Genomic DNA, 12,760 nt, shown 5'->3' with positions numbered 1-12,760 from the left:
CATGTACATCACTCCCCAATCTCATCTCACTCTGTCTTAAAATTAGTTTTTTTTTCTCGTCTTCAAATATTTTTTTAACATCTTTATTGGAGTGTAATTGCTTTACAATGGTGTGTTAGTTTCTGCTTTATAACAAAGTGAATCAGTTATACATATACATATGTTCCCATATCTCTTCCCTCTTGAGTCTCCCTCCCTCCCACCCTCCCTATCCCACCCCTCTAGGTGGTCACAAAGCACCGAGCTGATCTCCCTGTGCTATGCGGCTGCTTCCCACTAGCTATCTATTATACGTTTGGTAGTGTATATATGTCCATGCCACTCTCTCACTTTGTCACAGCTTACCCTTCCCCCTCCCCATATCCTCAAGTCCATTCTCTAGTAGGTCTGTGTCTTTATTCCCGTCTTGCCCCTCGGTTCTTCATTACCTTTTTTTTTTTTTCCTTAGATTCCATATATATGTGTTAGCATACTGTATTTGTTTTTCTCTTTCTGACTTACTTCACTCTGTATGACAGACTCTACGTCCATCCACCTCACTACAAATAACTCAATTTCGTTTCTTTTTATGGCTGAGTAATATTCCATTGTATATATTTGCCACATCTTCTTTATCCATTCATCTGTTGATGGACACCTAGGTTGCTTCCATGTCCTGGCTATTGTAAATAGAGCTGCAATGAACATTTTGGTACATGACTGATTTTGAATTATGGTTTTCTCAGGGTATATGCCCAGTAGTGGGATTGCTGGGTCGTATGGTAAAATCAGTTTTAATTAAAGCTACCACTTTAGAAAGAAAACACAAAGGCAGCAGCATGTGTTTTTTCCTTTAAGAGAGGAACCCATTTTTTCTCACTGAAATTCTCCAGCTAGATTTGTTGGGCTACAGCAGGGTCTCTCTATCTCAGCACTGTTGACATTCGGGGCCAGATAGTTCTTTGTTGTGGGGAGCTAACCTGAGCATCGCAGGATGTCTAGCAGGTCCCTCGCCTCTACCCACTAGATACCAGCAGCACCCCCAAATTGTGACAACCAAAAATATCACCAGACATTGCCAAATGCCGATTGTCCCCTGGAGGGCAAAATTGCCCCAGGTTATACCTATCTCTTTTTCTCAAGAAGAAAAAAAACCCCACTGCCATGTTTATTAAATTTAACATTTCTCCTCATCTAAAGAGAAAGATGTCAAAGAAAACCTAGGGCATATACAGAAGCATGCACTTCACCACCACCACTCCCCAACCCAGATAACCTAAAAGAAAGAATAAGGGCAAAGTTCTCTTCAACAATGTATCTTTGCTTTTGGAAGATGTTTCCACATCCCATTCCACATCCTCTTTCTCCTGTGGCCACTTGGGCCTTCAGAATAGCAGTTTTTCACCGGCTGGCCCCGAGCCTTGGTTTTTCTTTTTCATGCTTTTTAACGTGGGTGCGTTTTTCAGCAAATCTGGCAAGATCAGAAAGCAGATCTTCCTGCCACGGATGTGCACTCCAGGTGAGCCGCCCATCACCTACGTAGGGGACTGAGATCTTGCCCATCGGGCAGTTCCTGTTGTCCTCCGCCTCATGACCTTCCCACGATACACGTTGCCGGGTTTGTCTCACATTCACAATGTGGTCCTCAGCCTCGTGTAGGACTTGAACACGCACAGCAATAGACATCTCTGAGGAAGAGCGCGCTGCTCCTGCCTCCCTTTCTTTTGCGACTCCAGGGACAGGTGCGCGAACGACCCGCCCGCGCTGCCAGAACCATTTCAAAAAATGTGTCCATTAATTGCTTCCTATACTATTCATACCTACAGACAAAAGAAGAACTCCCCTCTTTCTAAGGAAATTTTTATTTTCCTCTCCTTTTATAAAACATTCGTTAAATTTCTTATCCTTGAGTTTTAAAACATTGTTTCAATAATCACCAAAGTAGCAAAATTGCGTCCGGTGTCCACGTTATTGATGCTTCCAAGTTGTGTCATTTGACGTGTATGAAACAGAGCCAAAGCTTACCTCTTGTTTCTCAAGAGATATTATTTCTTTTTTTTTAAGGCATATTATTTCCAAAATATTTAAAAACACAGTCCAACTTCAGTTGGAGAAAACGAGTTATTTCACTTGTTCTTTCTCTTAGAGCAAGGATGTTTTATAGGGTGAATTCTGAGTGTTTTTTATTCATAAACTTTTTTGTTTTATTGATTATGCTCTTCAAGTTGTGCGTGAATCCATCAATGCCTATCCCTTTCTCTTCACTAGCCTCTTCCCATACAAACACCTTGGAATTCTGTATTCACAGCCTCACTTATGTCAAACCACCTTCCACAGAGCTTCTCTAGGCATGCAAGAATGAGGGAGAGTTTTCAAGAATGACAAGAAAGATACCTGCCTAACTGCAAACCCTCTGACAGTCAACTATAACTCGTCTCTGAATATATATTGTTAAAACTCCATTTTTTATGTCACCTAAAAAGAATGTATCCTGTCATTCTTTAAAAACTGTCACCTCTGTCAGTGGATAGAGAAAAAGTTTTAATCATACAGACATTCTGTGTTGGTATAAATCTCTCTCTGCCAACAGTTGTTGAAACATAGGAATAGAGAGCTTTTACTGGATCTTATCCAAAAATAGAATGAAGTCTGGTTTTTACCCTTCACTGTTATGTGTCATTTTCTAATTTACCCTAAATGGTATCAGAATGTGTGCCCTGTCTTCCTAACTTTGTCTCTGAACAATCCTCCTGCTGCCATTCCTGCAGCCACATTCAGAGGCACACAGGCCAGGATTGGAATCTTGCCCCATCACTTACTGCTCTGTGATTTTAGGAAAGGTATTGGACCTGTTCAAGCCTTGTATCCTCATCTGCAAAATGGGAACAGTAATACCTTCTCATAATGAAATGAAACCTTGTGTGGGAAAGACAGCCCTAGTCAAGTTTCCCTGATTAAGAGATTGTTAATTTTTGTTGTTGCTGTTGTTGGTTTGTTTCTAAGAGAATGAATAATCAACAAAGAAAGTAACCTACCTGTATTAGTTTTAAAAATGAAGGGAGAGGATTTTTCTGGTGGAAGAATAGTCGGGTAACCTTTGTCATTAGCCAATGAAACATTGAACAACAAGGTTCAGAAAGGGTAGATACCAGTGCAGCTTTCAGGACCTCAGCAGCTGTTCCTTTCACTCAAAAATGTCCTGCCATTAACATGACTCATCTTCAAACTTCTTTAGCGCACACGTCACTCAGGACAAATTTTCGAGAAAAAGAACCTGATTGCTTCACCCTGGCTAACATATGGGTTTTTCTCAGTCCCCTCTCCTCCACATCCAATCAGCGGTGGCTAGGAAGGAGGTTGCCATGTCTCAGGTTTGCAGGGCCTCTGAGGAGAGCAAGGCTGACACGCACCCCAAAATGTAAGTGGTTCTAGTGCTTGGAAATGCACATAATGAGTGCTTAATGGGTCTTAGCAATTGTTGTCATTGTTGAGAGTGTACCCTGTCATTTTCAGGCCCCATACATTTGATTACATCATTTTTTTTAACCACTGAAATGTTACTCCTCCTCTATTTGAATGAAAATGAAATCATTCATTTTTTTCATTCATCCAGAAAATATTTATTTCATGCTTAATATGAGTCAAACGGTGTTCTTGGCAGTGGGGATACAGTGGAGGACAAAGTCCCTGCCTTCCTGGAACTTATATTCCAGTGGGGGTGGGGACTCTGGGAAGAATTGTACCCATAAACCATGAATTAATATAATTTGAGGTAGTGAGAAGTGCCACAGTTTGAGGGAATAAGTAATGACAGTGGAGGAAGAATAAAGGCTAAACGTGGGAGATAAAACAGGGCCTGTGGACTGCGGTAAGGAGTTTAATTTTTATTTTTAGAGTGCTGTAAACCTGTTGAAAGATTTTGAATAGGGGATGGTGAGATCAGATTTATATTTATAAAAAATCATTCTGGATGTTACATGGAGAATGATTGTAGTGGAACAAGATAGAAAGCAAGATAGAAAGACAGGAGGCTACTGTGGTCATCCAGGACAAGGGTGGCAGTAGCAGTGAAGTAAAGAATGATCAGATTTAGGATGCATTTTGGGTTTTGTTTCACTATGAAATATTTCAAGCATACAAATATAGAGGATAATAGATTGGTATACCTACCTTCCAATTCTATCATATCTTAACATTGTGTCATATTTGCTTCAGATCTTTTTTTTAAGAAAGAAAACTTTACAAATACAGTAGAATCCCCCAGAATAGCCTACAGATCCTATTCCCTTCTTCTCAGAGGTACCCACTGTCCTGGTTTTGATACTCATCATTCACATGTATGTTTTCTATCACATATGTACATATCCATAAATATACAGCATTGTTTTTCCTTTTTGCAAAATTTACATGAAAGGGATATAACTTTTTCCAACTTGATTGTTTCATTTGGCATTGTTTTGGGGATTTGTCCATATTCTTATATGAAGCTCTGGCTCTATTCATTTTTTTCTTCCTGTATACATAGCATTCTTTAGCAGGAACACAATGCATATATCTACCCTATCCTTGATGGACAAGTTGTTTTTAACTTTTCACTGTTACAAACAGTGATGGAATAAATATCCTTGTACATATCTCCTGGTGCACATGTGCCTGTATAAGAGTTTCTCTAGGTTAGTACTTCCTAACTTCAGGTCATGCACACAAAGAAAACAATAAAATTTCTGTGGCATGTTAATAAACTGGAGGGGATTTAAGAATATCTATATGGAGCTTGGTGAAAAAGCTCATTATTTTTTTCATATAAGAAAGAGTGGAATACTAAAGTATTAAGGAAAATATAAAATATTAAATTTGCATAAAACTTCCAAATGAAAAATTTCAGAAGTTTTAGTGAAAAGCTTGAGAGCACTTCTATGGGCAGGTTTAATGTTTGAATTGTCTGTACTTCTTGATCAAGACATTTTAATGACAATGTCTTCAAGTTCTTATTGACAAGATACTTTGCATTTTTACAATCATTCAAAAGTTGAAATTATATTTTAAAAATCAAGTAACCAGTCCTTTTCTATCATTGACAAATATAATTTTGAAATTTTTTGATAAATAAAATAGGTTTTAGATTCTAGTTGTGGAGATAGCACAGTTCCTTTCTATATACCCCAGTTTCCTTGATTATTAACATTTTTTTTAAATTTAATTTTTATTTTACATTGGAGTATAGTTGATTTACAACGTTGTGTTAGTTTCAGGTATACTGCAAAGTGATTCAGTTATACATATACATATATCCATTCTTTTTCAGATTCTTTTCCCATATAGGTTGTTACAGAATACTGAGTAGAGTTTCCTGTGCTATGCAGTAGTTAACATCTTGTATTAATATGGTATATATGTCACAACTAATGAACAAATATTGAGACATTATTAGTAACTACAATTCATGTTTTATTCAGATTTCCTTAGTTTTTGCCTAGTGTCCTTTTTCTATACCAGGATCTAGCCAGGATACCATATCATATTTAGTTGTTGTGTCTCCTCAGGCTCTTCTTTGCTGTGATGATTTCTCTGACTTTCTTTGTTTTTAATGACCTTGACACTTTTAAGGAATACTGGTCACGTGGTTTGTAGAATGCTCCTTGATTGGGATTTCTTTGATACTTTTTCCCATGATTAAACTGGGGTTGTGTGTTTTTTGAGAGGAAGATCACAGAGGTAAAGTGCCATTCTCATCACATCATATCAAGGGTACATACTATCATCATGGCTTATTATATCTCATCAGAACCTGAGAGATGATAAAACACTGTTTCAAGACAATCTTTGTCATAGAGAGCAAATGAAAATAGACTTGTAGCAGCTTCCAATCCTTTAAAATTTGTTGAAATTCGAAAACAAAAAAAAAAACAAACGACCTGATGTAAAAATGAGTAAAGGACTGAATAGACATTTCTCCAAATAAGTTATTCTGAAGGCCAATAAGCACATGAAAAGATGTTCAACATCACTAACCATTAGGGAAATGCAAATCAAAACCACAAGGAGATATCATCTGATACCTATTATGATGGCTACTACTAAAAACCAGAAAATAACAAGTGTTGATGAGGATGTGGAGAAGTTGGAACACTTGCACACTGCTGGTGGGAATATAAAATGGCACAGCTGCTTTGGAAAACAGTATGGCAGTTCCTCAAAAAATAAAAATAGAATTACCATATGATCCAATAATTCCGCTTCTGGGTATATACCCAAAAGAATTAAAAGCAGGATCTAGGAGAGATATTTGTTCACATTAGTCACAATAATCAAAAGGTGGAAGCAACCTGCTATTGACTGAATGTCTGTGTCCCTCAAAAACCCATATGTTGATGCTTCAATCCCCAATGTGATGATATTTGGAGGTGGGGCCTCTGGGCAGTAATTAGATTTAGCTGAGGTCATGAGGGTGGAGGCCCTAGGATTGGCTTAATGCCCTTATAAGAAGATCAAGAAACCAGAGCTCTCTCTCCCTATCATGTAAGGATATAGTAAGAAGGTGGTCATCTGTAAACCAGGAAGTGGGTCCTCATCAGACACTAAAGGCTGGCACCTTGATCTTAGATTTCTCAGCCTCCAGAACTGTGAGAAATGTTAGCTATTTAAGTCACACATTCTGTGGTATTTTGTTTTAGTACCCCAGCCTGATTAAGACACAACCTAACTGTCCATGGACAGATAAATGGATAAACAAAATATGGTATATACATACAATGGAATATTATTCAGCCTTAAAAAGGAAGAACATTTTTTGTCATATGCTACATCATGGATGAACTTTGAAGACATCATGCTAAGGCAAATAAGCCAGTCACAAAAAGACACATAATGTATAATTCCATTTATATCAGGTACCTAGAGTAAAGTCATGAAGAAAGCAGAATGGTGATTGCCAGGGTCCAGCGGGAAGAAAAGAATAGGGAGTTATTGTTTAATGGGTATGGAGTTTCAGTTTTGCAAGATGAAAAGAATTCAGGAGATGGAAGGTGGTGATGGCTGTACAGTAACATGACTATACTTAATGGCACTGTATCGTACACTTAAAAGTGGTTAAGTTGGTAAACTTTATGTTGTGTATATTTTATCACAATTTTTAAAATTGTTGAGGCTTACTCTATTATGCTCAATTTTGGTAAATATTCCATATGTACTTAAAATAATGCATTTTCTGCACATTATTTGTAATCACTGGGTCAAATTTGTTAATTATGCTGTTCCAAAAATCTGTATCTTTAATGATTTTCTGTTTGCTTTTTGTATCAATTACTGAGATAGGTATGGTAAAATGCTTCACTGTACTTGTGGATTTTCTCACCGTAGTTCTGTAAGATGCATTAAGTGCATGTCATTAGGTGCATACAGATTTAAAATTGCTATATTTTACTGGTGAACTTAACTCACTCAGAAAAGTCCCAAGTATGGTATCCCCATCAGGTCTATAAATGTAGACCATTTATAGTTCCTCCTGGTCCAGAGGCAATTTATTAATCAGAGGTCATTTTTATCATAAACCTCTATCATGTTTCCAGGTGAACAGAGCTAGAAAATTAACTGAAGGTCAAGTTCTTATGTAGAAAGGAAAAGGTTTTGTTAACCCTTTACCTACAGTGATTTTTTTTATCAGTCTGAAAAATCTCAAACTTTATCCCGTCACATATTGCTACTGCCTCATTTTGGTTTTTTGTTCTTTGAGGACTCCAATTAAACATTTGTTAGACTTTTCCAGCATTATCTTCTGTCTCAAATCTATGTCTCTAATATTTTCTTATGCATTTTCCATCTTTTTGTGTCCCTGAGCTTCATTCTAAATAGTCTTCTAACATGTTCTGGTTATTAATTCTCTCTTAAACCATGTGTAATATACATATATACCTATAAAGTTATCCGTTGAGTTCTTAAACATCTCAATTCTAGAGTCTCTATTAGATTATTTTTTCAAGGTTTGTTTATTTACTTATTTGTGTAAGCTTGCTTTTATTGCAGTCTTTTTCTGATTTTTGATTATGTTTGGTCATTTAATTTGTAAAATTTTATGTAGGTTAATTTGAGGTTTGGGCTAATGATATCTTCATCTGGAGAGAATTTTTGTTTGATTCTGCCCAGTGTCTGTGGAGTACCACTCTAGGATCTGTTTATTCAGTATTCAAGAAGTGAGATTTCCTGATTGCTGTTAAAACCTGAACGCAATTTGTGGAAGTGCTGATTTATTTCTGGTTTATCTTTACCCTACGGGATCTTGTATTAAATATGGAGGGTGTTTATTGGACTTTGCTTCTTCTGTGGCACTAGATTTAGATTTATGTCTCTCTTGCCCAGCAAACCTGCAAAAGTCATAGCTCAGTTTATAGATTTTACTTTTGGATTGTCAAATGTCTCAGGATAAATGTTCAGTTTAACTGCCTCGAATACTGCCTTCTAAGATTTTGACTGGTTAACTCCTTACATTTGGCACTTGCTTCTGATTTTCTAAATCCAGATTTTTTGGTTGTTCTTAGTTGTTGAGTTGTATCAAATTACCAATTTCTTTAACATATATGCTAGTGTGAAACCATCCTTGCATTACTGGCATAAAATCTGCTTGTAAGTTAGATAGGAAAATTAATTTTTGTCTGGTTTTGGCATCGAGGCTATAATAGCATTTTAAAATAAGTTTCCCTCGTTTTAAAATTCTCTCTACAGTATTAGAAATCAGATCATTGGTTATTTCTGGTGGGAGGTTTGACTGGGAAGGGGCAGGAGGGAATTTTCTGGGGTGATGAAAATGTTCTGTATCTTGATAAGCATTTTTCAAAACTAATTGAAGAGTTTACTTAAGATAGGAGGATTTACCTATATGTTATTTATACCTTAATAAAAATTGTTCAAATACTAATAACTGTTGAATCTAGTTGGAATGTATACAGATATTCATTGTGTTATGCTTTCAGCTTTTGTTTGTGTTTAAAAATTCCAGACTAAAAAATTGGGAATATAAAAGATAAATTCATTGTTCATATTCTTTGATACTGTATAGTTTCAGTAAAGGTTAAGGTAAAGTGTAAAGGAGCAAAGAAATGTGATTAAAATAGATGTGTGCTTGGCAAAAGAAGAAAGGTGGCTTGAAACTATCTGGGAGGCTTGAACACGTATATAGGGAAGGAGGAAGAAATCAGTGGAAAGGAAAAGAGAGATGTTGAGATCAAGAGGATTGATGGGTTCAGAGACAGGCAGAGAAAGGATTAACAGGACAGGTGCTTAGAAAGTAAATTCAGTATTTCACGCATGGTGCTTCTTATGGGTTGTAAGCTCCTTGGTGGAAGGGCTGTATTGTATTCTATTCATCTTTATTCCCCTGAAGATCCTAGCTCACATTGGCCTTCACTTAATGTCTGTTGAACAATGTTAAACTCTACTGAGGTGGAAATCAAGGTCTAAGGAGAATAAGCCAAGATCAAGAATAAGCCAAGCTAAAGTTAATGGTGGAAAGCCAGAATTAGAACCTACTCTAGATACTGTTCATTCTTTTACTCATTAAACCAATAAGAGGCCCACAGTTTTCCAGGCATTTGTCAGTCATTATAGTCTAGCGGGTTTAAAAACATTTTTAAGAAAAAAAGTTAAACGATAATTATTTATATAATAACCACACAAAGACCTACGTAATTACCATGGAAAAATATCAGGAAGGAAATATTCAGATCCTATGAGCAGTCAGAGAGGGATCTGAATTAAAATGGGGACATGTGGGTTTAGGGAAGGTCTTTCTGAAGAAGTGATACTTAAACTGAGAGCTGAAGGATGAACAGGAGTTAGGCGAAGAGGTGTAGTGGTAAACTATTCTTGGCCCAGGGATCAACATTAGGTGTCTTAAATGGATTCCATCCACCTCTTCAAGGAAATTTAAACCCTGGATTTGGTCCAGCGAATTTTTTGACCAGCTTAACTCAGCATCTTCTCATCTTTTGTCAGCAAGTCAGGAGTGCCGTGAAACTTCCTTCCATCTTCTCTTCCTCTGACATTTCATCTTTCCCAGCTATCTTATTTCCCTGACCCCTCGACTTTCTATCAGGGCCCTTCTGGGCGCTCTCCTATTTCACTTCTCCAACTTCCCCCCCCCCCCCCCCCCGCCCCAACCCTTTCAACTCTGCAGTCCTTGACATTCAGTCGCCCTTCAAAGTCAGAAAGAGCCAGCCAGGTTAGTACTCTGAGGATATTAGCAACCCAAAGAGGTCTCACCAACCTTGCCCCATTAGATCAGAACAATAGCTTATCCAACACCCATATTTAGGTTGTTCCGCCACAACTACTCCGGGGGATGCCTTTATTTGTGGGTGCTCCCTCCGTCCACAGCCACCGTCGGGAAGGGCACTGTAAATGTTCCCGTCACGAGTCCCGGCCATCTCTTCTTCCTCTCCGTCCCTCCCCCAGCCCAGGCCCTCCTCCAGTCCCGCGGGTAACGCTGCAGTCGCGAGGGCGCTTCAGGGACTGGGCCTCCGCGCCGTGGAGAGGAAGCACCCGCGGGCTGAGGGCTGCACGGCGACAGGGCCGGGCGCCGGAAGGCGTGCGGGAGGTGGGCAGGCGGCGGGAGGGGGCGGGGACTCAGACGAGGCCAGAGCCGCAGGCCTCGTGGGCTGGCGGAAGACGCGGGCGGAAAGCGGCTGGCCGAGAGGGCGGGGCGCCGGGGGGGCGGGGTCGCGCTCGCCGGGGGCGGAGCTCCGGCGGCTGTCACGTGACGGGCCCGGAGGCAGCGGCGGCGGCGGCGGTGGCCGCGGCGTCTTTAGCGGCTCCCAGTGCAGGATGGTGCTGGAGGCGGCGGCGGCGGCCGTTGTGGCGGCGGTGTCGTTGGCGGCAGCGGGAGGGGGTGCTGTGGCGGCAGCGGCGGCGGCGCCCGCGGGTGGTATAAAATGGCGGATTTCGAGGAGTTGAGGGTAAGCGGGGGCGTGGGAGTGGAGAGCGGAGGCCGCGGGGGAGGGGAGGGTAGGCGAGGCGGGGAAGCCGCAGCGTCGCCGGCCGCTACCTTCTTGTTTCGCGCGGACCGGTTGGCGGAGCCCCGAGCCCCGGCCCGCGTTCGAACGGGCGCCCGGGCGGGCGGGGGAGGGGAGCGAAGCGGCGGAGGAAGCCCGTGCCACCCGGTGGTGGCGGGCCTGGGGACCAGGTGAGCCGGTCGGTGGGTCCCCACACCTGGCGCGGGGCTTCGGGGCCGCTCTCGGGAGGGGCTCGTGGGGACCCAACTTCCCCGTTTATTTTAAGGGGTGAGGGGGGAAGCAGGATTTGCTTTTCCACCTTCGCGAGGGGTGTACGTGTCTGTCGATTCCTAAGTCTACGGGCTACTCACTTGGTGGGAGGCTGTCTTCTGAAACGTGAAGTTGCTTTTAGGAATTCTCTCTCTTCTGTGGGTGATGCTACCGCTTAGTCAGATCTGTCACGAGAAAGGCCCCTTCCTCCCACCAGTGCTTCCTCAAAATCTTGGGGAGAAGCGTGGTCTTTTGGGAACCCTACCTTCAATGATCGGTCTTGAACCTTGGTATTTTCTTAGTGCCATGGTAAGAACTCCGCAAAGTCCGTGTTGTCATGAGGTTTGTGAACTCGTTTTGCACTTGAAAATTTTTTCTCCCTAGCCTTTCGAACAAGATCACAACTTTATTGTTGTTAACCTTTGTATAGTGGAGGTTTGAAATGCGCTGTGTTGGGGTTAGAACGGAAAAGATATTTTTCCAGTGGGGTCATAACCTTCAAAGCCCTCAACTGAGACAGAATTGTGATAAACGAGCCAGATTGTTTTATGGATCGCAGAATTACTGGCGGCATAAATGGGATACTTAAGGACGGAAACCCTGATTAAAAAAAAAAAAGTCTTTCAAAAAAGGGATGAATAGGAACTTGAAATTAAGTTAACTGCAATCAGTTTGCACAACCATAGACGTGTTGTTAGCATTACTGTTTCCGAATAAGAAGGAAGAGAAATCTGGTGAAAGATTCAGTTTGTATGTTTATTATTGCTTTTTGGAGAGGGGTGGGATGCGGGGGAAGCATGTTGTCTGGTTACCTGGCTGGTTTGGTGAACATTAGCAAAGGAACGTATTCATGGTTCTGATCTAAAGGTAAATTGTTTCAGTTCGAATAATGCCTGCCATTTTCTCTCATGCTGTTTCAAAAATTATTTAATTCCCAGTAAAGAGAAAAGTATATTAATGCATTTTGTGCTCTATGCTAGTTTATACAGAGAACTGTGATAGTAGGTAAAGGGTGTTCATATTGATAAGTGTAAGGGTGTTAGTGTCTGAGCCTCAGCTGTAGAGGTTATAACACCTGTAGAGCTTTTGAAACAACCAGGCCTGAGCCTCACCTGTGTAAATTCATGCATTAGGTTTAGGATGGGTTGAGAATACTGAAGTTTGTAGTTATTTTTATCTGCAGTATTGTCTTGGTTTTTGTGTAGTAACGGATTATATAACTTTACCTCTTCTAAGATTTTTGTTGTTGTTGATGAAAAGTTTTCCAAGGCTTGTGTTAGACTTTTCTGTTGTTTGTCAAAGCTTAATAAAAAGTGAAGAGTTTATTTATTGGTATAGGGCAGAAAGGGCAGTCAGTGCTTAGGTTGGAGTGGAATCAGGAACTGGAAAGTGGTTGAAAACCAAGATTTTCTCTCTTTCTTTGTCTCCCCTTCTTCCCCCTTCCCTCCCCACTCCCTCCATCCCATACCCCTCTCTCTTCCCTCCCATTTTGTTTTGTGGGTCAGCTTCATCATATTTTTCTGTAAATC

General features: G+C 40.5%; 1 protein-coding gene and 1 pseudogene across 4 annotated transcripts in view; one reads left to right on the top strand and one right to left on the bottom strand.

The window, feature by feature from the left end:
- Positions 1-1,188: 1,188 nt before the first annotated feature.
- On the bottom strand, positions 1,189-1,665 carry LOC137776213 (small nuclear ribonucleoprotein Sm D3 pseudogene; annotated as a pseudogene).
- Positions 1,666-10,756: 9,091 nt separating this feature from the next.
- PIAS2 (protein inhibitor of activated STAT 2) overlaps positions 10,757-12,760 on the top strand; it is a 90,207-nt gene continuing 88,203 nt past the window's right edge. For all 4 annotated transcript variants that reach the window (XM_068562370.1, XM_068562372.1, XM_068562366.1 and 1 more), the window contains exon 1: positions 10,757-10,925. In XM_068562370.1, coding sequence (XP_068418471.1) covers positions 10,902-10,925 — 24 coding nt within the window. In that variant the 5' untranslated portion in view covers positions 10,757-10,901. The remainder of the gene's footprint in view (positions 10,926-12,760) is intronic.

Source organism: Eschrichtius robustus, chromosome 14 (assembly GCF_028021215.1).
Source record: "Eschrichtius robustus isolate mEscRob2 chromosome 14, mEscRob2.pri, whole genome shotgun sequence".
Taxonomy (NCBI): Eukaryota; Metazoa; Chordata; class Mammalia; order Artiodactyla; family Eschrichtiidae; genus Eschrichtius; species Eschrichtius robustus.
The sequence above is the reverse complement of the archived record's forward strand: the minus strand, read 5'-3'. Positions and strand labels throughout refer to the sequence as shown.